The sequence below is a fragment of the Xyrauchen texanus genome, chromosome 2 (genome assembly GCF_025860055.1).
Source record: "Xyrauchen texanus isolate HMW12.3.18 chromosome 2, RBS_HiC_50CHRs, whole genome shotgun sequence".
NCBI lineage: Eukaryota > Metazoa > Chordata > Actinopteri > Cypriniformes > Catostomidae > Xyrauchen > Xyrauchen texanus.
Window position 1 is genome coordinate 11869274 of NC_068277.1, and position 24520 is coordinate 11893793.

Here is a 24520-nt window from a genome sequence, read left to right on the forward strand (position 1 = left end):
TCATGGTAGTACTTGTTGTACTGGATTGAATTTATGCCAATTCAATTATTCAAATTCATGATTTTCTTTACTGTAGTACACTGATACATGAAAATGAGATATCATTTTTTTCACCTCACAGTAAAGAGGATTGGGTGGGAAATGTGCTTAAATGGAATTGTTCACCAAAAAAAATGAAATTCTGTCATAATATGATCATCAACATGTCGTTCCAACCCCTTATGAATTTCATTCTTATGCAGAACACAAAAGGAAAATATGAAGGAATATCCTTGTACGTATTTATAATAAATGGCATTAGATAGTGACTCACATTAAAGCTTAAATAGCACCCAAATGTCTCATAAAAGTAGTACATGCGGCTCCAAGTCTTCGGAAAGCATTCGATAGTTTTTTGTGCAAAATGTCTTTTGCACATTCATGAGTGCATGAGAGAAGCTCGTTCACATTGGCTTATAAAAACGAATGTCATACGAGTTTGGAACGACATAAGGCTGTGACTTTTCGGGTGAACTATCCCTTTAATTGTTATTACAAAATACAATTCAAATGTGCAAATGCAACATTATTTTTGTAGAATAAGAAGATAGATTCTCCTATCTATCTTCATCCAGTCTCTTTTTTCTTGCCTACACATTGCCCGCTTTCTGTGTCCCTATCCAATAAAACCCATACCGATTTAAAACAGCACTAATCATAGTAGATGATTAACATTTAATAGCATCATTCCTTCTGCAAGTTCCCATTTAGTGAAGGCTCTTGTTGGTTGTGTTTGCACAGGAGGGGTGTCATTGACACAAGTGCCATGAAAAAAACAAATAGCTGCTAGAACATTTAGAGTCGGTTTAAATCGCTACGCAGCAAGAGACCACATCCAAATGAAACAACAGCCTAAATTAATATACAAGTTTATAATTAGTAAATTTGAACAAGGTTTTTCTGAAGTACAGCAAACCAACCAGGCAAACAAAGTATTGACTCTATGGACAATTTTAAAACCACTTTGTCTTAAGCGAAGTGTTATGCAAGTTTTTATAAGCACCAAGTCAGTTGGCATGGCCATAAAGTTTTAGTTGTAGGCGTTAGTGGGTTGATGGAAAGCACCTACAAAGTATGAATGGATTTAGTCAAAGAGCAATTTAATAAATGAAAACATCCAATTCCTAAGAACATTGATGGTGTAAATGGTCTAATGCAATGTATGCAATGCATTAGAAGAATAGAAATATAGACCATTTGTGTCTTGCGCTTTTGTGCATTATCTATGTTCTAGTTAAATGCCAGGCGTATTTCTGACAATGACACGCACCTTAATATGTATGCATGTTAGTATAATTAATCATATTGATCTACCGACACAAAAATCATGGTTAGTAAAAAAGGTAGATCGATAGATTTTTGATATAACTTTCCGGTGGAATCTCAAAACCGCAAATGCAGGAACTGAGTTTAGACTTTGCGGTGAGAATAGACATGCTTCTCAGACGTCTTAGCAACGTTATTATAGTATTTATAGCTTTATTTAGTGTCTATTTTTATATTATTTCAAATTTCATTTGAATTTCAGTTTTAGTTTTAATATTTTTTTTTTGTTTTTTTTTTTTGTAGTATTTATTTGCTTTTTATTCAATAAAAATATTTCTATTTTCAGTTTTAGTCATTTTAGTTTTAGGGATTGACCAATGCATGAAGTACTTTAGCTGACTGAGAGAAAATCAAATAACATTTTTTTTTTAAGTTTGTGTATTTTTTGTATTTATGGCACACATTTATGGTTCTGGTGGTACTGTCAAACTTACAGAAATATTTAATTTCTTTAACATAGTGTAATAATTATGCAAATATGCAGATTTAAACATAATATTATTTATTGTATACAGAAGCAATGCAACCTGCTCACTTCACTACTGAGATACAAATGTATTTCCAATCACGGCCAACTAAGGAACAAAAATTACATTAAATAAAATGGCAATTTAAAAAAAACAGGGGAAATTACAAATAATGGTCCTAAATGTATCCTTGTACTTCTGAGAATGTTTTTATTTTTTCTGTTATTTATTTTGGTGCCACAGATAGTAAGTATTGTGTGACACAACAATGCATTTGCTTTTTAGAGTCACTGTATCATATTCAAAATACTCCCAAACAGGATTTGTTTGCTTTCTGCCAACTGCCATCATAAGAGTATATCCCATTAAACACATCTTGCACATTTTGAAGACAGAGTAGCCGTGGTGCCGAACACCTCCACCTACTGTTGTGGTGCTAGATCTGACCATTCAAAACTGCAGATGATTTCAAATTGATCCTTGATCAGGGATGCTGCACATATTTAAATATCAAATGTAAGACTTAAGACCTTTAAGACTTGAACAAATAAAAATAGTAATGTATGTCCATACCAGAACATATTAATCTAATATCATCACATACGAATTAGAGATCAACCGATATTGGGTTTAGCTGATACAATAATGTGTTATTGAAAGGTAATAACTGATAAATCGACCCATAGTTTTTATAATTTATATATTGAATGTGTTAAAAAATATTCTCAGCATTTTCTTACTGTGATGGGCACAGTCACAGAGGCAACAAGATTTAAGTAATTAACTGATTTTAACTGCTCTAAAAACCGTTGGAAACACTGAATCATGAGCTCCCAGTGTGTTTGGAGAATGTGCATCCTGTGTGCTTCACATTTGGACATTCCTGATTTTCTGTCCCTACAATTAAGACCTCTTTAAATAAATATCTTAAATGGTATAACTAAAGTTTTAATTATTAAGACTTTTTAAGGCCTTAGATTTTGAAAACTGAATTTAAGACATTTTAAGCACCTGCAGGGACCCTGTTGAAAATTAATTGAAAACTAAAATGTAGTTTTTGAGTGTAATTTAGTTAGTTGTAAAGGAAAGATAGAGATATATATATATATATATATATATATATTTATTTATTTTATTTTTAAATCTAATATACGCATCTTATTTTATTTAACGAAAATGTTTTTATTAGTTTTAGTTAACGATAATAACCCTGGCGCAATTAACTACATTTTCAGAAAAAAGCTAATTACGATTTGCAGCACTTAATTAACATAAACACGCCTACTTACAGCCACTTGCGCATTGCGCTGGCACAAAAGATTGTGCTTAGAATTAGTGCTCTCATAAACAAATTCTGAAGATGCAGCGCACAGTCAATGCACAGACACTGTTTGAGGAAACGGTGAAATACAGATGTGTATCTTCACCTGTTGAAGTTGACGAGTCCTCCAGGGCCATGCAGCCTCATGAAGTTGTGGCGTAGGTTGAGGTGTGTGATGTCCTGGCAGTAGAAGAGATACTCTGGCATTTCCTCCAGACTGTAGCAGGATAAATCCACCAGACTTATTGTCTGAGACACCACCTACACACAAGAAAATACCCAACTCTCACTAACCTGATCTACAGCAGCATATATTCACAGATAGATTATTGGATACAGCAAAACGAATCCATGATTGATTTTTCCATGGTTATGGGGTGTTGTTAAAATCAATATAATATCTCAAGTGGCTTATATGATAAAATACATCTAACAAATACTAATAAAACAATTAATATAATTAAATTAATATAAAATGTAAATTATAATATGTACTATAAAATAGTATTTATTTTATTTTTAATAATAAATCACAATAAGCAATGAACCTAGTAGTATATATATATATATATATATATATATATATATATATATATATGTCTGCCAAGCCATGTAGTGATGTGGCATATTCATGTATAATTCATTTCATGTGTGTTCACAGGTGTGCGTATATAATCGGCTACTTTCAAACAACTTTGAATGTGATTATCCAATTAAATTTTAGAGCTGGAATCTGTTTAATGAGGACATATAAACACATTGTTTGATAACTCCTGAAGAGACAGCCAACTGGTGACATCATTCAGACACTGCAGTTCAAGCCAAACTCAGATCAGTGAATTAAAGCACATTGTCAAACCAAGGTCTGTTATTACATCACAAGATCAAACTCTGAGCGAGCTGGTTAAGATAAAGACTCATGAAGACTGTGGTTTGGACTATTGCTGTCTGGGTCAATAGAATCACATATTAACACATAATCTTTACATACTTTGACTACACATTTGAAACAGTATGTATTTTAGGGTTTATGGGCTGGCCCTATCCACTTCCATTTTAAGTGCCTCACTGTAACAACGATTACACTAAGTTTCTATTTATTTATTTTTACAAACAAGGGATGAGTCAAAAATATTTTTTCATGGTAATCAATATTATGCAACAAATGCTGTTGATTGAACTTGTATTGAACCTGGAATATTCATTTAAATCAAAACTTATTTAAACCATAAGTTCTTCAAAAACAAACAAAAAGAAAGAATAAAGATTTCTAAGATTAAATTGCATGCGCCATGTTCTTATTCAAACAGATGCGCCTTATTCCACATTGACCGCTAAATGTCTAAACTGGACTGGATTGAAAGACTCTTATTATTGAGCCAATCTGTCCCCATGGCACAACAGCTATAGTGATGCCACCAGAAATGCAAACATACAAATTCTCTTTCCCTCATCTATCATGCAACCTCAAACTGCCCTTTCCCTCAGGATCACCCTCTCACACAATTGTTCTGAACGGGTTGTGCATTATTCATGGAGTTTCTGGTGTACAAGTGTTAGCTGTGCTCTCTAGAGATGGTCAGAGCTCATTAGACTCAAGGGATAGTGAGAGTCTGGAATGCCAATTAATTAGATGATTAAGATAAATGAGGACTAACAGAGCACAGAGGAGCCAAAAGAGGGAAGAAGACTGGAAAAAAGACATTAACAAAGCAAACATACCAGTTCAGGACAACAAAATGCGTGTTATTTTTTTAAATACAAAAACACATAGACAGCTGTTTCAGCAAAGCTGTGCACTGCAGGTAGTGGGTACAGAGCGCCCCTTTATATGGAAAATATTAAAGACATGCAATTTGTGACAGAGGGATTAAAAAAAAGGAAGAAATGAAAGATAAATCAGGTAAATTGTAGAATCTTTGTGGGTTTTGTCATGAAATCTTAAAGGAATAGTTCACCCAAAAATCAAATTTCTCTCATAATTTATTCACCCTCATGCCATCCCAGATGTGTATGACTTTCTTTCTTCTGCTGAACATAACACATATTTTTAATAGAATATCTCAGCTCTGTAAGTCCTTACAATGTAAGTGAATGGTGACCAGACATTTGAAGTACCAAATGCACATAAAGGCAGCATAAAAGCAATCAATAAGACTCCAGTGGTTAAATCCATGTCTTCAGAAGTGATCTGATAAGTGCGTGTGAGAAACAGATCAATATTTAAGTCCTTTTGTTTACCAAAAATCTTCACTTTCACATTCTGAAAGTGAAAGTGGAGATTTAGATTAAAAAAGGATTGAAATATTAATTTGTTTCTCACCCAAAGTGATTGCATTGCTTCAGAAGACATGGATTAAACCACTGCAGTCTTACTTTTATGCTGTTTTATGTGATTTATGGACCTTCAAAAAGGTCTGATCACCATTCACTTACATTGTAAGGACTAACAGAGCTGAGATATTCTTCTAAAAAGAAGAAAGTTATACACATCTGGGATGGCATGAGGTAAATGGCAAATGATGAGAATTTATCCCTTCAATGCTATAATAGATTAGATAAAGCACATTTACTCACTTTAGAAGCTTGCCGTTGCCAGCGCTGGAAGTCGGTCAGCGTGTCAAAATTAACGTAGTAGGTCTGGGCCTGCGGGCCAGCGGAGCTGAATATTAGACAGTGCGGCCTCCTCTTCACCTCCTCAACCTGAGCAAAGAAAGGAGGATACCCGCTACGAAATGTGTCGGTGATAAAGGCACTATATGCTTTGTTATAACCTGTCTAATGTATGTGATTAAATAAATATTCTGGGTTATTTACAAGTTAATGTTTACGGATAGCATCTGTGGCTTGTTGATTACCACAAGTGACATAACTGTAAAGCAGTAGTTGGGTTTCCATCAAAATGTTTAGCATATTTAATGCACATTTCTGAAAATATGACTAAAGAAAATGCAAAACAACGTGTTTCCATAAACTGTAAATGTGCATTATCTTGAGGGAGCCCGCCTTTTTTGTCATAGAGCATTCATTAACAGCTGTTTTGATGCATCTGCACACTGTTACCTTTTCCCTCTCAGAGCCTGTGGTATGTGTGTGTGTAGGTGTCTGTGAACCCCTACCTTTCCCCCAACCAAGGGCAGGATGTGCATCTTGCCGGTCAGACTGTCCTTGACAGAGGCCACGATAAGAGACGTCCCACACAGGATAACCTGCCGTTCTGCCCATTTATGGAGCTGTGTCTTCCCCTTCCTGACACTGAACACACCCTTCAGAAGAGTCCGCTCCTGCTGGTCAGCGTTCACTGGTTTCTCTAAGCAAAAAGACACACACACAGTGCAATCAACCAACGGTCACTAACAGTGTGGATATTATCTATGAAACCAGAAGAAAAGGTGAGTGGTGCTTGCATGTACAAAAGTCATTGCAAACTAGGTTGCTCGAGTGGCTGCTAGGACAAAAGGTCTAAAAGAGCCAACCACCAATCTCTATATGATATTTGGTTCCAGATTAGGCTGGAGTCCCTCCTTTCAGAACAAGAACATTGTAAGAGTTAAAGGATGGGCAAGGAAGAGGAGGGAACCGGCTGAAGAGTAAACATATAGCGGTCTATATATCACACACATGCATACACATCCATGTGCTTATGAATCCATATGTTGTGTGAAGTACAGCTCTCTGTGGCACATCGAAAAAGGGTATATGGGGCTGCCAGAAACCATGTCAGCTGTATTGGTCTGCTAATGGTGATGCATACAAACAGAGGAACTGTGCAGAAACTGAAAGCTATTCACACACACACACACACACACACACACACACACACACACACACACGTTGTGTTTCCATGTTTTATGGGGACTTTCCATAGACATAATGGTTTTTATACTGTACAAACTTTATATTCTATCCCCTAAACCTAACTCTACCCCTAAACCTAACCCTCACAGAAAACTTTTTGCATTTTTACCTTTTCAAAAAACATAATTTAGTATGATTTATAAGCTGTTTTCCTCATGGGGACCGACAAAATGTCCCCACAAGGTCAAATATTTCGGGTTTTACTATCCTTATGGGGACATTTGGTCCCCACAAAGTGATAAATACACGCTCACACACACACACACACACACACACACACACACACACACACACACACACACACACACACACACACACACACACACACGGTACCATCAGATTGTAAACTCAATAAACAACAAAGGATGTTGCACAATTAGCACAATAGCTTAAGGGGATATTTCATGCCATCCCAGATGTGTATGACTTTCTTCTGCTGAACACAAACAAAGATTTCTTTTAAGATTTAGAAGAATATCTCAGCTCTGTAGGTCCATAAAAAGCAAATAAATGGAGGCCAGAACTTTGAAGCTCCAAAAAAAAGGACATAAAATGCAGCATAAAATAATATATACGAATCCAGTGGTTGAATCAACATTTTCTGAAGCGATATGATAAGTGTGGGTGAGTCCTTTTTAATTTTTACTATAAATTCTCCTCCCTGCCCAGTAGGTGGCGATATGCACCAAGAATTTGAACTCCAAAAATAAAAGAAGAATGTGAAAGTGGATATTTGTTATTAAAAAAAGAACTTAAATATTCGAGACCACGGCCATCCGATTTGAAATCACACCGTGCTCCTTTTCCTCCTTTCTGGATTTCGGCACCAGTGTAAAGCAGTTCAATGGAAAGGAGGCAAGAACCGGCTTGATAATATAAATAATAGTTTTAATGATAAACGTAACAGACAAACACACTCATGATGGACATGTCCATCTCTCTCTCCTGCACCACCGCCCGCAATCGGCCTTTGTCCCTCTCGGCTTAATTAGCCTGATAAGAGACCGGGTGTGTATAATCACGACCCGACCCAGCCCCGCCCTCCATCCTGCCACAAGCTCAAATAATACATGTGTATTACATACATGTACAAATATGTACATACAAATAATACATGTATATGTTTTAACAAAAGAATGAATGTGCCTTTATAAATCTATTAGCTTCACATTTCTGCCTTTAGACCCTCCAAAAATTGTCCCTGTTCACTTCTATTTAAAGTGCCTCATTATAACCTCAATTTTCTTTTAGAAAATTTGAGATGAGTCGATATTATTTTTTATGGTAATCAACATTATGCCACAAATGCTATTGATTGAGCTTATCTTGTATTGATTCAGACATATTTGAGTGGTGGTGGTGTAGTGGGTTAAAGCACATAACTGTTAATCAGAAGGTCGCTGGTTCGATCCCCACAGCCACCACCATTGTGTCCTTGAGCAAGGCACTTAACTCCAGGTTGCTCCGGGGGGATTGTCCCTGTAATAAGTGCTCTGTAAGTCGCTTTGGATAAAAGCGTCTGCCAAAAGCATAAATGTAAATGTAAATATTTGTTTAATATTTAATGAAGTAATATGTGAAAGTGTGACAGAAATGGCCCCCAGGCATCATGAGTACCTATATTGTTTTTGTAATTTTTTTCCTTATTACTCGAATTTAACGTAAACAGAATATGGCATATCATTACATACAGCAGATGGTCCTGATTAAAACAAGCCCAAAAACAACATAACATTGTACATAGATCTTAAAATAATTCTCACATGCAAACTCATGGTAGAAAAGAATAACTAACAGCACAGATATGCTCATGTTCATAGCCAAGCTACACTCACACACGGTCACAACTCAAAGACTATGCTAAAGTACTCTCAAGATGCAGCAGTCAGTGATGAATGAGTCAGGCTTTTGTCACATTAAACTTGCTTCTCTCAATCTAATTACATAGCAAGCGCCTGCCACAGCTCCTCTTCAGCACCTCTAAAGGGCACATCAAACACAGGGCCCCACAGCTTGGCCAGGGGCTACACACTCTCAGGTTAATTGCATGTCAAACTAGCACAAAGGCCACAGCAAACTTTTCTTCCCTTCCATCCTTCTATATACTTAACTTCAGTAGGAGCAGTCTGAACATGGATGAGTTAATACAGAGAGTGACTCAAGAGTGGCTGCTCTTTGTTGAAGCACTTCTGAGGCAGGGCCCAGTGGATGAGTCTGAATGAGTGGATCCTGTCTCAGGGATCGACAATAAGGACTGGCCGATGGCCCGGGGCCAGTGTGAGAAAGATTCGGGCCAGTTGCTAGAACTGTCACTTGCCCGATCGGGCCAGTGCTGCATTTATAATATTAGTGCAAGCAAACAACAAGCGAGAGAGCACAAAAATTACACAGAGTGAACAAAGTTCAGGAAAAGAACCGAGGAGCGAGCACGAGTATATTTATCTCGCAAAGATGTGTAAATGCATAATATACTGGACGTGCCAAGGCACAGTCGTGTGTATGCACAAGATCGTGCAGAGACCGAGTGCACTCTCCTAGCACCGTCCTCGCTCTTTTCCAAGTGTCTCAGCTATTACCACCATATAGAAAATAGCAGGAAAAAACCCACTTAATGAATTTTGTAGTGGGATTTAAGATGATTTGCAACAGTTTAAGTATCCCTGCACATTCAGTATTCACGGTGCTTGAAATTCCCAAATGTTTTCGTTTTTACATGTTGGTGAAAATGAGTAATTCACACATTGGAACACAAGAAATCAACAGTTTCTTTCTATAGGACTGAAAATTAACGTTTCTCCATGCATAATGTCTCATCATCATCTCTCTCCTAGTAGCGTAGTCTGTTTAACATGCATGTGCTCTTATAAGGGACAGAGCGCTAGTTTTATTCCCACTGTAAAAAAAAAATCAAACACATTTTCTCTCATTAATTCGCCTTCAGAGATGAAGTGCCGAATAAACTTTGTTACACCCCAGTTATACACGTGTCTGGAAATCACAAGCTGCTCAATATCCAAAATGTAAATATACATTTAATTAGGTAATGTTTCAAAACGTAAACATTAATTCGGCATGATAATTGCGTTTGATATGAAAAGCAGCAAGATCACTGTGGCTATTAGGCTATTATTATTCTCAGAGCTGTTCAGCTGCAGGGAAAGACGAATATTTAAAACAGTCTACTTCATACCATCCTCATAAAACACCTGTTGTCTCATTGTCTCATTTCTGGAACATACAGGTATTTTTGTATCTTTGTATATAAGTCTGTGTTGGTCTTGTGTGGGTTGTCTGATTTCATGTTATATACACATTGTTAATTCACAGATTAGGCCTTCCATCTACCTACTGTATATTACGCATCACAACCGATTTAGTAGCAAGTCTGTTCTCTCAGCCAATAATCAAAAATTTTACGGAGTTAATAATCTTTGATCCTTCTTGTGAAAACACAACACAAGGGCAAAAGTCGCGTGACAGCATGACTAAACGGGTGACCGAAAACACTTGGCTTAAAAGCACATGTGTAAATGGCAGGACGGCTGAGGTTAATATGATGCATTTATGAATGTATGCATGTAAAGCGCATATATGGGATTACATAAGGCATAAATCATATCTTGCAAATTATAAATGGGATTCAATTTTGCGGGACACTGTATTTGAAAACATTTTCTCCCCTTTTTCCTCCCCAGTTTTAAATGACCAATTCCCAATGCACTCCAATTCCTCGTTGTGGCGTAGTGACTCGCCTCAATCTGGGTGGAGGAGGACGAATCTCAGTTGCCTCCACGTCTGAGACCATCAATCCGTGCATCTTATCACATGGTTTTTGAGTGTGTTACCGTGGAGACATAGTGCTTGTGGAGGATTCACGCTATTCTCTGCAGCATCCACGCACAACTCACCACGCGCCCCACTGAGAGCCTCAAGATCAACTCACCAAGAGACTCACCATCCGCTTCAAGGTTTGACGTGTTGTGCATTCTGAGATGCTATTCTGTTCACTACAATTGTACAAAGTGGTTATCTGAGTTACAGTAGCCTTTCTGTCAGCTCGAACCAGTCTGGCCTTTCTCCATTTACCTCTCTCATCAACAAGGCATTTCCATCCACAGAACTGCCACTCACCGGATGTTTTTGTTTTTAGCACCATTCTGAGTAAACACTAGAGACTGTTGTGTGTGAAAATCCCAGGAGATCAGCAGTTACAGAAATACTCAAACCAGCCCATCTGGCACCAACAATCATGCAACGGTCGAAATCACTGAGATCACATTTTATGCCCATTCTGATGGTTGATGTGAACATTAACTGAAGCTCCTGACCTGTATCTGCATGATTTGATGCATTTCACTGCTGGCACACAATTGGCTGATTAGATAATCGCATTAATAAGTAGGTGTTCCTAATAAAGTGCTCAGTGAGTGTATATAAGTAAAGACATGCAATAATATATTGGTAAATTACTCAGTTCTTGTGTTCATTTATTTAAAATATTTTGGGGAAAATATGCCTTAAACATTGTGAATCTTCAATCAGAGGAACCTTACTTTGGCTGATTGGTCCAATTTAAGGTTCCTCTGATTGAAGAAAACAAAAATTACCTTTATGCCATTTCTGAACAAACACAAACATTGAAATATATTTTGACTATCATCAATAGGCTAAAATAAATACTGACATTTTCTTTAAAGCTCATCCCATGACAGACATATATACTGTAGATGGATCCTGCCCCAATAACACCCCGCACTCACATGTGCAGGACCAAATATGCTTACAAATGCGTAAAATAAACACTACATCAAACCACTTTCCATTAAACATCTAAGAAAAGTATAAGGCTGCCTAGTGCCCCAACGGCGAACCTGGTTTCTCTCAAGGTTATTTTTCTCCACAAACCAACATCTTATGGAGTTTTGTGTTCCTTACCACAGTCGCCTTCGGCTTGCTCACTGGGGTTCTAAATACAATTATTATTTATGTATTTATTTATTTTTATTGACATGTTAAAATCATCTTCTAATCAAATTACACAAAGATGACTCTGTAAAGCTGCTTTGAAACGATGTGTGTTGTGAAAAGCGCTATACAAATAAAAATGATTTGACTTAACTAGTCAGCCGACATCTGACCGCCTCTTCTGTGTGGATGACCACCTCTATGACTCATGAGATTCCGTGACTCGAGAACTAATCACACACCAATGCCAAAGTGTTGATGCCAAACGGAATAAACCACTACAACCACACAAAATAGGCAATACCCTTCAGTCCAGCCTGTGGGAGGAGACACTGGGAATGATCCAGTGTGACCCAAACAAGATCAGCCCCAAAAGAGAAACAAATTAAACTCCCATAAGTTTAACTCAGCAAAAAACGACATTGCCTGGAGATAGACAGCTAAAACCACTCATTTTAAATGCATCTGTATTAAGGGAAAAGACTACAGGAGATTGGGAATCCAGACTTTAAAAACAGCTTTTGTGGACATGCCTTTTTTATTATTTTATTATGTTCCTTGAGATTTAATTATAATATTATATTTAAAACAATTCACAAAAAAATTTCATATACATGATCTTTTCAGAAACGGACAGTTTTTGGTGCTGCTTCTCCTTTTAAACCTGACAGTAAATGCCCACTGTTATGATTGGCTCTCTGCGCTTGACTGACCTGCTCGCTTCTTGGCATCTCACTGCTCACCACTAATGGACGGTCTACGGAAGTGACTAAAGGAAAAGTAAGCATTGATGTGTTGTTGTGGAGGTGGTCAGATGCAAATGTCTACCACTGTGTGAAATCACAATGTGGAGGAAGTAGAGAACGAGGTGTCTTCAACAAATGCTCATTTTGTAGCATGGAGGAAGTTTAGAGTTCTGAAACATGCATTATGTCTTTATAGTACAATAACTCTTCTATGCCAAAAGATAAAGGAAAATATGATTCCTTGTGTCATAACCCCTTTAAGGAAGGGTTATGGCTTCATAATGTTCATGTGACCCTGATCAGATGCATTTCAAAAGGGATATACAGACATTAAGGGCAGCACTTCAACATGGTAACAAACACATTCAACTAATAAATAGACAAAATAACGAATGTCTTAAATCTCACAAAACATTGAAAGTGAGAAAAGTTAGAAATAAGAAAAGCTCCAATACAAAGCGGAACAAAATCACTTGTGGACATCCTGAAAGTAGTATGACGCACTTCAGGGCGATCCTCGCTCCACATTCAAAACCGCAGAACTGAAAGATAACTTTATTGTGGGTACACAACATCTAGTTCACAACATTCAAGAAATGTATCAGAAAATATCACCAAAAGACTTTAATCATTCCACAAATACAGGAAAATAAATCACAGCAGAGGATTTAACATCTGACAGTAATCATCTTGAAATGTATTGTTGATGCAGCGTGTTGACGGCTGTAACAGTGCATAAAAGGACTTAATCTAAAGCATTAAAGAGACAAAACTTCTTGCAGAGGATTTAACCGTGCTGACTGTTATACACTTTTAAGCACAGCAAGCTATCATCAAGCAAAAATGCTCTCAGAGAAGTGACATCTCTTAATTAATTTGAGAATTGCATCTCCCATTAAAAATATAAATGTTAGTAGTCATACAGCTATATTGTAAACATCTATCTTCTGTATACACACACACGCACACACACGCACACACACGCACACACACGCACACACACACACACAATATTAAAAAAAAATGCATAGCAAAAGTTTATTATTATCATTATTGTTTATTATTGTTATTATTTTTGATAGAATTATTCAATTACATTATTATTGTAATTATTTATATTATTGATAGCAAAAGGATTGCTAAAATTAAATGAGCATTTAATTTTTTTTACACAAAATTGAATTCAAATTCACTCATATCACATTTGAAAACAGAAAATAACAAAAAATAAACACTAGATGGTTGAATGATAATGGATTGTGCAAAAACAGATATCCAAGTAAGATCACGATTTACAATTACTTAAACAATACTTCTCAACATATGATATACTCATAATGACAATATGAAAATGAGTCATCATTGCTAGTCATTTTTGCATACACCGCCTAGCCAAAAAAAGTCACTGTTTGGATTTAAATGAGCAGATCCTTCAGAGCCTATGATTGGATCATTATTGCAGTGATTAATATGAGTCAGCTGGCAACAATTCTTTTAACCCTAACGGATGCAATGTGTAGCTTCTCATTTCTTAAACAACCATGTCGTAAGATGTATACCTTGGTCATGGAAAAGATGTTACGGTGTTTCAGCAGGGGCAAACTATTGGCCTGCATCAAGTGAAGAAAACAACTAAGGATATTGCTGAAATCACTGGAACTGGGTTAAGAACTGTCCAACACATTATTAAAAACTGGAATGATAGTGGTGAACCGTCAGCGTCGTGGTAAAAATGTTGTACGGAAAAAATCTCGAATGATCGTGATTGAAGATCACTAAAACGCTTGAAGTCACATTATAAAATAATTGACAGTAGAACTCACAGCTATTTTTAAAAGTGATGAAATATGAGCATTTACACACGTACAATGCATTGAAAACGTAGAGGATTGGGACTAAACAGCAGTGTGCATTGTCGAAACAATGCCATGACGAATGCACGGCCGTAATTAAAAGCTAAAGGTGGCCCAACTAAATATTGGAGTATGCGACTTTCTTTATGGCCAGGCAATGTATATCCAGTCACATGATCTGCTGATCCCATCTCAACATTCAAGAACCAGCTGAAAACACATCTGTTCCACGAGCACTAAACAATCCATACTAATTGTACTTACTACTGAACTTGCACTTACTGTAAAAAACAATTATAAAATTTTTATTTTCTGTCTCTCTTCTGCGCTAGCACCTATACTACTCCAGCCAACTTGAGAGCTTGGCAGTACAACACTGTAGATATTGTTGAACTTTGCATGACAAATCACTTGCCATGTTCCTCATTTGTAAGTTGCTTTGGATAAAGGTGTCTGCTAAATGACTAAATGTAAAATGTATATCTAGAAATTTTAAAGGGAGTTAACTGTACAGATTTAAAAAGTTATAATCTGTCAACCTCTGATGTACACTATCCATTGAGAGGACTATAGATCTATGAACTAACAATTGTGTGAATCTGCCATGTGAGCATGGTTATCAGTCAATGCCAATAATTTCAAAATTGCAGAATATCGGCCAATCAGCTAACTCTTCTCTGTTGACTCTGTTAAATCATGGTGAGCTTGGCTATCTGATCTCATAGTCAGTGACCTGGAAAAACACTTTCTTACAAAGGGGCTCAAAAAAGAACAAAAACACACTTTTATCCTGAATGTCTGCTAATAGAACAACACTGTGGCTAAGTGATAAGGCACAAAGATACATTAGCAGCTACCAAAGGCACCAAGATATGCTTTCAGTGTGGTAAACAAGCCAGACCCCTATTACATGAGAAATCCCCATAATTGCAAGAGAACAGCCTCTCTGAGAGCAGATGAAAGCCCTCAGTTATAGAAGCCATAGTGGAGGATACCTAAATATAAATATAAATAAATATGTAAGTGGCTGTCAAACAGCAAAGTCACATAGTTGCTTAATATTTTGGGAGCAACAGTGAGCAGACAATTCATTATATTATTCTGGTCAGAAGATCACTCAGTTAGGAAGAAATTGTTTGACAGACATCTAAAGCAATGAACCACAGTGTATTTTGTTTTTGCAGTTTAAGGTTAGGTTTTTTCTGAAATAACTGATACTACAATAATAGACCAGCACAGAAAAAAAATTTTTGTAGACTTAATCAGAATTTCTGTCCATTACAGTAGCCTAATAAGGACTCATTATATCACAGAAAAAAAAAGTCGAACACTAGGGTTGCATCAGTGTACTGTACAGTGTTACCGGTTTTACTCGGTACAAGGGTCAACACTGGTGTGACATTTTATACCAGGTAAAAGGTGGAAACATTATGAATGGAACTTCCAATTAGGGCTGCACCTAACGATTATTTTTTATCGATTAATCTGACAACTAATTTGCCGATTTTTCTAAAGATGTTTTATTATTATTTCTTGATTAATATAACAATTAATTAACCCAAAATAAATATAAAAAAAACTCGTCTCATGAATATTTACATTTTTTAATAAATTATCTTCTCTTAAACACAAACAAATGTACAAGACACAAAGTGTGCACTGCAGGGCATTATTCTGCAAAAAATAGCCCTGTTTTAACCGGTAATCTCCATTTTACAGTCCAACATTAATTTTATTTTGGAGAGATTTTATGTTGGACAGCTAAACTCGAGGTTGCACAATGTTTTGCTATTCCTCCTGAAAGTGACTTGAATTTTATATTTGTTTTATTTATTTTGTTGCTGGATTGCTAAATATCGATTACTATAATTTTATTTTCATTTTATGATTTTAAGTAAGAACTTGTTCAATTTGAGTAAAAGGAAAATGCAATCTACATTTAGCAATCCAACAACAAAATAAATGAAACCAATGTAAAATTCAAGTCACTTTCAGGAGGAATATCAAAACATTGTGCAACCTCGAGTTTAGCTGTCCAACATAAAATTATTTTACAGTAAAATTAGTGCAATTTGAGTAACACTTACAGTAAATGTTTTTCTAACAGGAATAACTAACACTTGTGCATGCTTAATCAACTCTCAGTAAAAGAAACATTTGTAACAAAACAATTCACAAGGTAGGAACCTAATAATGAAAATTAGGGGTCACGATTGTGAAATTTGTCTGACAATTAATTGTCAAACAAATAATTGTGATTATGACCATGATTACTGTATTAGGACTATAATGATTAATTGTCTGTTTTAGGTGTTTCACAAATATGATGATTAATTACCATACAAACTCACTATGTGTGCTTCATGCACACAACAAAGTCATTTATACAAATTTAGCTTGGGTCACATAATAAAATAAGGGTATATGATTTCATTTTCAGGCTTCAAAAATGTATGAATGACAGTCAAATAAAAATTATAAAATAATGAAAATAAGATTTTAATTACCAAAATATGTCTAAACAACTAAAAGATATCTCTCTTATTTGTCCGATTTACTTTGGATCCATTGGACTTTCAATGTTTTGTTTTCTTTTGCTTCTTTTGTAACCCAGCTAACCTGTATAGCCAGAGCCGGCCCAAGGCATAAGCGAAATAAGCGGCTGCTTAGCGGTGGTTTTGTGATTATACTGTCAATGGACAATGGTAATTATACAAAAACGCAATATTAAATGCAATATTATGTTAACGGGCTGCAGGATGCAAGCACATTCAGACAGCAAAACAGCAATGTCACAAAAAAGGACATATCCTCTGGTGCAAAGAAAAGGAAAAAGAAGAAAACAGAGGAAGAGAAAAAACAGCACGATAAAGGTATGTTAAGTAGCTAGGCTAAGTTATGAGCTAACATTAGCTGGCTAGTTAGTTAACATAGCCTATGTAGCATATCTTCTTTTTTAGGAAAGTTTGATCAATCATCCGTAAATATAGGTGTGCTACTGTTACATTTAAAACCGTAGAAGGGTAAAATCATGCCAGGCAGACATTGGTATGTTGTAAGCAACACAGCTACAACTAATAAAATTTATAAGGGGTGTGTTAGATTTACAGTGTGCGAATAATCAAGCATTGACCAAGCATTGACCATATGAGGGGCCCCCAAATCAAATTCTGCTTAGGGCCCCATAAAGGCTTGGGCCGGCCCTGTGTATAGCTATTATATTATATTATGTAAAAGTAAAATATTTCTGCCTTAAATTCTTCACTTTCACACATTATTTTAAGGCTCTCTGGTAAACTCACAAGCCCTTATTTCTCATGAAGGAAGACTTTGAGATTCTGTTTCTTGCATTTGATCATCTCCACAGAAAGAGCAGGGCATCTCCTCTGTCTCTCTGCATGTTATAACACTGCGTGAATAAACCCACAATGACCACAGATATTTGACATTACATGGCCGTAATGTGAAACTGGAGCGCTTTGAGTTCACAAAAAGAATCCGTTTATATCATGTTTAAATTTTCGCGGGAGTTTTACGCACGGCACTGTAGACTACGTGCTCATCAGAGCGCTTGAGAAGTGGTTCATCTTCACACACTCTAAAGAGAGCTGCCCTTGTGACGTCAGCGGTGCGGTTCCCTCAAGTGAATGAGACACAAGTGCTTTTTCCTCCGCGCTCACTGCCGAGTGAAATGTTAAATTTTACTTGCCAGTGGCTAATAACATGCATTGTGTAAAGTTACGTTAGCACAGGTGCAGAAATTACTTTTAACATGGGGGCGATGAGGAAACATTTAGAAAATATATTTTAAGTGACTACTACTAACAGAAACACCAGTTGTAATACTATATCATGTTTGGGTGGGGACAAAAAGTAAACAGGACTTACGGTGCTGCGGTCTTAACGAGCGCTCCGGGATGCTTTTGCTTCAAGATGGCGGTTGTATGGCTGTGATAAGACATTTCCCAATTTGCATATCTTACACAGCACCACATCGTTGGGTCTCCGGCTAAAATACTCCCACGCTTTAGATCACCATGGGCAAGTTATTTTTAGCTGCAGCTTGTTCTTTGGGGAATCCATGTTTTAACCGTTGCTGCCATTTTAATTATTCCAATGTGACACACCGACGCATGTTATGCAAATCGACGTATTTCTGAAATCGATTACGTCGATTAATCGTCCCAGCCCTTCTTCCAATATCAATACAATAGAGCCTAACCAACAGAATCGCATTAAATAAAGAATAGTAGCCTACACAATCGTTTGTGACACCCACATGTCACAACCGTCGGACACTAGGTGGCACTATAATAAGCACCTTTGCATTTGTGGTCATAACTCTGGAACCGTAAGGGCTAGGATCAAAAATCCTTCAGTCAAGGTCTACAAAACGTACATCTCCGATTTAATTTCTGTCTATAAAACATTTAGAAATTTCCGTAAAATTTTGTTATTCGAACTGCTCCAAGGATGTATGTCCAATTCGCACAAAATTTTGGTATAAATTATCTATGGAACCTCCTGACAAAAAATTAGCAAACAGCTCATTTTTAATTACACACTTGCGCACCTCTGCCTCTTAGTTGCACTATAATGGTTAAAAATTACAATCGCTCTAACTTTGGAACCGTTGGTCCGATCAAGTTTGCATGCAGTTTATTTGTCCAAGGTGTCATCAAGATCTACGAGGACAGTCGCATATTTTGAAAAACATTGCCGCCATCAACCAATCATCTTTCAGCAGCTTTTATATTGTCAATTTAATTATTTGGCATCTACTGGATCATTTCTGTCAATTCTGATTATTTAGTTCATTTCTTCACATGTGCTTGGACCCAGATGATTGCCACTTGTGGCTATATTTACATTTATAATTGTTTTTAGATCTTAATTTGTATTAGTAATTTTCCACTTGTTGTCATAGACAGATACTTGCATGATGGTAAATGGAAAGGAGGTTATTTATGATTTTATTTTATTTTGTGACCACTTTGTTATTTTAGTTGCGTTTTCATTTAGTTTAAAGTGCAATTTGAATTAAGAAATGTCTTTGGTTCAAGTTTTTCCTTTTTAAAATACATTTATTTAATTTTCAATGCAAAATCACTAAAGCAAGAATATTCACTGAACCCTCAGCCTGGGGGTTGACGATGTACTTGGATATTGTGATATATTTTTTTATTTAAATAAAATAAACTCATAAAAAACACATTTCTTGCACATCGCCCAGCCCTAGGAGGGAATACGGTTGCAGCGGTATGAGATATTCGCAGTACGATAACAGTCTCAGAAAATAACACGGTTTCACGTTATTACACAATTATTATTATCAGTCCTTAAAGGAGTGAAAACTCCTTTTTTTTTTTTTGGTTGAGCAAACACTTCATTATAATTGAAACTTGAAACCATTTTTTAAAATGAAGTATGTGTAAAACAGAATGATAATAATAAACCAAATTAAAAAAATAGCATGTAACTATAACATGTTATATAACTAATGCATGTTAGTTTACATGTTAAATGAACTACTAAATGAAAACTAACATAAGCTGTGTGATCTTTTAAAGAAATGTCCTATTATTAACAAACACTACATTTTCTAAAGTTTAGGGTCACTTATTCATACATTCATTTATTTTTTTCCTTAACATTTTATAATAATAGTAAAGTCATCACAACTATGCAATAATAGAAATGGAAATATGGGAATTATGTTATGACTAAAGAGGCTAAAATACAACACAGATTTGATTTATTTTGGATTTTTTTTAAAGTGGCCACACTTTGCCTTAATTAATATGTTGGCACAATTATATTATTGTCTACAAAACATATTTCAAACATTTAAGCATATGCCTTCAGATCAAAAGATTTTTAAGATCATGAGAAACATTTCAGGCAAGTAACCCAAACTTTTGAACGGTAGGTGCACGACAGTGCAGCCAGACTTCTCCTGTCTGTACCTTTAACTCAGTGGTTCTCAACTGGTTTTGCTTCGGGATGCAGATTTTACATTGGAAATAAAGTGACGACCCACCATAGTAAAAAAGTAACCTGTATTTCCTTTTATGTTGCATAGCTTTGTTCATGGTTTTCAAGTACAAGGACATGCATCAAGTGATGTTATTTTTGTTGTTGACGTCATTATTAGTCAACAACTAAGTTGTTGAACCCATTAATATCCCATTTGTTTCCTAACTTCAAACATAATTCAAACAGTTCATACTTATTACACGGGAGGAAAGGCTCCTCATTACCATGGTTAGGTCAGTGTAGTTAGTCTTAAATAATAGTAATAATAATAACAACAAATTATAGTATTTATGAAAAATGCCACTGTTGATATAAAATGAGGTCTAATAGATTCTACCTTTAGATTATTCATATGAAACCATAACATTTTGTCAAAATATAACAGTTCATTTTACTCATGTAAAACTGTGAATATATCTTATCTTTATAAAGGTGATGATGCATAATGAAAAAAAATGTGCGCATTGCACAGTGTTGCTCTTTTCCTCCGTAACGCTTTAAACTAGAAAAGACTCACTAGAACTTAAATTGGTCATATCCGTTTTGAGCTCTGCGGTCTGCAATATCAAGAAAGGCTCAGTTGTTGCACACACACGTATGCCAGAGAACAGAGTATATCATGATCTCGAGCTAGTTCCGTTACACGTGCGAAAGTGCAGATGAGAAGCCTTTAGCTGATTGCGAGATTATCATTAAATCTGCCTCGGCAGTCCTAAATAGGCTATCACTTGGGCGGCTGCTGAAACCATGGCATTGTTCTTTCCCTGCTGTCCGTGACCCAGTCCAAATAGACCTGTGACCCACAAGTTGAGAAACTCTGCTTTAAATCACACACTCACTTATGTCAGACCCTCCGCCTCACTTCTCTCTGACATTTTCTCTACTGCATGTGTGTGTGTGTGTGTCTGTGTGTGGCACAAGTTGATGAGTCTGACAGGCAGAGGAGGAGGAAGGGAGATGCGCATGCGCAGGTGAGATTCATGAGATGCATTTCATTTCTCAAAAAAACATCAATTTTCATACCGTGGTATACTGTGAAACTGGTATACCGCTGCAACCCTAGGAGGGAACATAACAAATGTATTTACACACATTCAAAGTCAGTACCCTTCCGAAGATGTCCTGGGATGAAAGGTAATAAAACACCAACATTATACCTGGAACAACCCACAATAAGTGATGTATTTGCCCAGACAGCAAAATACACGACCGGTAGCCCATGATGGAGAGAATACACAGATGAAGTAGGTTCGTTGCCAAAGAAATGTTGCCCTTCACAACTGCTGAAAAGCCATCTTTCAAAAAGTTGCACAACATATTTTAATTGCACTTAATTTTTTCAGTTTCATTTTTCTTAAATTCGGTGTTTTTCATTTTATTTTTGCTGAATTCCATGTTTTAAAGTTTAATTAAAATTAATTTACCATCAAAATGATGTCTATTCAAATGAATTAACAAAACTTAAATTAGGGCTGTGAATCGATTAAATTTTTTTAACTCATTAATTGCAAGGTTTTCTGTGATTAATCACGATTAATCATGGTATGATACATTAAAACAATCATTTAAATATAATTATAAATATTTTAACCCAAACTAAGTGGTTAATCATCATTTTAATTATTACATATTAAAATGTTAATTATTTTGCAGATATGATTAATTAGACACATTTCTACAGGTTTAAATCTTTGAAGTATTGGTATACATGCCATCATATTAATAATTAAAAGTTGTTTTCCAGTAGACTTTTTTAATAATAGAATCAAATGGACAGATTCAATACATGTCAAGCTTTATTGGAAAGATAAACTTAAGTGTACATTGCCTATGCATTATTAATTGCAACAGCTGTAATAGTCTCAATAAACCTTTTGGATTAATTGCGCAGCCCTAGTTAATTTCATGCTTAAAACTGGATTCTGTGATTCTGTTGACATTTTCTGCATTGTGGAAATCATAGGGCCCTATACTTGCTACTGCATGCTTCAAACAAAACTGAGTATCTTTCAAAAATGTGATGCCACTAACCTGGCAAACTTTCAGAAATTCACTGATAAGTTCTTCCTCAAACGTGTTCACTGCAGCACCCTGGTACATTTACATTTATTAATTTGGCAGACGTATTTATCCAAAGTGACTTACAAAAGAGGAATAATACATCATAAGCAATTCATCTTAAGGAGACAGCAGTACGAAAAGTGCTGCATTACAATATTTCACTAGCATCAGAATAGTAGTATCCAAGACAGATTAGAGGTTTTTATGAGTGCTTGGTTAAGTGCTCATGGAAAAGATGCGTCTTTAGGCATTTTTTTAAGACAGTGAATCTGCTTCACGAATGGAGTTGGGAAGGTTATTCCACCAATGAGGTTCAGTGAAACCAAAAGTCAGAGAAAGTGATTTGGTGCCTCTGTGTTGGTACAACAAGGCACCACTTATAAGCGGACCACCAAGAATGACATTTGAAGTATCGACATTGAGTTCTATCTGCTATAGTTAAACGGAAAAATATTACGTTGTCACTTGTGATATTTACCGATAATTTGCGTTTCCTTCAGCTATATCGGTAAACTTTTTGATGCACTTCACATTTTGTCGCAAAAAAACCCTTGGATGGAAACACAGTTAGTGTCAAGTTAGGGTTTTGGTAAAGCCAGGACTCAAATGCAGAATAGTGATTAGTGCTTTTATCAAAAATATAACAAAACATTTTTTTTTTCAAAATCAACACAGTCCAGGGGCGACAACACAATGATGGGCTGGGCTGGAACGGTGAACCAACAAAAATCAGACTTGACAGGAACATGACCGACAGAGACCTAACTGGGGACATAAACACCCCACAACAAACGGAGCACAAATGGAGATTATAAAGGGAGAGAAATCAGGAGGGAAACGCAGGTGAAAATAATAAACCAATAATCAAACAGGTAACAAGGCAAATGAGAGGGCGGGGTTATCACTGAAGACAAGACAGACATGAATGCGCAAGGAAATGAGAAAATACAAAACCGAGTGCATTCACATAGCACGAGACTGGACTAAGCCGTAGAGTCAACTAGGGTTGGGCGAAGTCCCCTAAATTGGCAGTTGACGATGTTGACAGTAAAACATCGCGAAGGACGATGATATCGTCGGTGGGGCGGGGGGGGGGGGATTATATAATTTCATATAATTTTCAAAAATTATATGAAAAATTATAATTTCGTTATTTTACTAACCCAACTAATGACTCGTCGGCGCTTTATCAGTAGGTTGCACGACACGTGAAGCATTTTTTTTTTTAGCTTTCACTTAAGAAGAGTTGTGCACTTTTTATTTTAATATATCTCTTTACATAAATACTACTTTCCACTTAAAACTAAAATTTCGTTATTTTACTCACTGATGAGCAAAAGGTCGAGGCAGAAATGACCATGTACCTGCAGGAAATGGCCATTGATGGGGAAGAGGACCCGCTGACTTGGTGGAAAACGAACGACAAAAGGTTTCCGTTCATGGCAAGATTAGCACGGAAATATCTGTGCATATGTGCTACCAGTACTCCATCAGAGCGGGTCTTCAGCACAGCGGGTAGTGTAGTTACTCCAATCCGCAGCTTATTAAAACCAGATAAAGTGAATATGTTGGTATTTCTGGCCAGAAACATCGAAATTTAAACATGGTCTATGGTGAAAGATATTAGACTTCTTTACGTATTTTTCGCCATCCGCTATGGAGCTATTCGATTTTGCATATTATTTTTTAAATGTTCATTTGTGTAGTTCATATGACCACTTTACAATATTTCAATAACATAATTTATTTTGTAGCCTGTGCTGAAGTTAATTGTGCTGCTAATTATAAGTGAAATGTTAATGCCGAGTTTCGGTCTGAGTGTTGTTCCTGTTTTCTTGTTCTTTATTT

The 24520-nt window shown here is 36.2% G+C and overlaps 1 protein-coding gene across 1 annotated transcript in view; it reads right to left on the reverse strand.

Moving 5' to 3' along the window:
• LOC127660520 (PH domain leucine-rich repeat-containing protein phosphatase 2-like) overlaps positions 1 to 24520 on the reverse strand; it is an 84276-nt gene that overhangs the window by 36245 nt on the left and 23511 nt on the right. Inside the window, exons 4-6 of the mRNA XM_052150811.1 lie at positions 6273 to 6463; positions 5731 to 5856; positions 3260 to 3414 (exon numbers count right to left, since the gene is read on the reverse strand). Of these exons, the coding sequence (XP_052006771.1) occupies positions 3260 to 3414; positions 5731 to 5856; positions 6273 to 6463 (472 nt within the window). The remainder of the gene's footprint in view (positions 1 to 3259; positions 3415 to 5730; positions 5857 to 6272; positions 6464 to 24520) is intronic.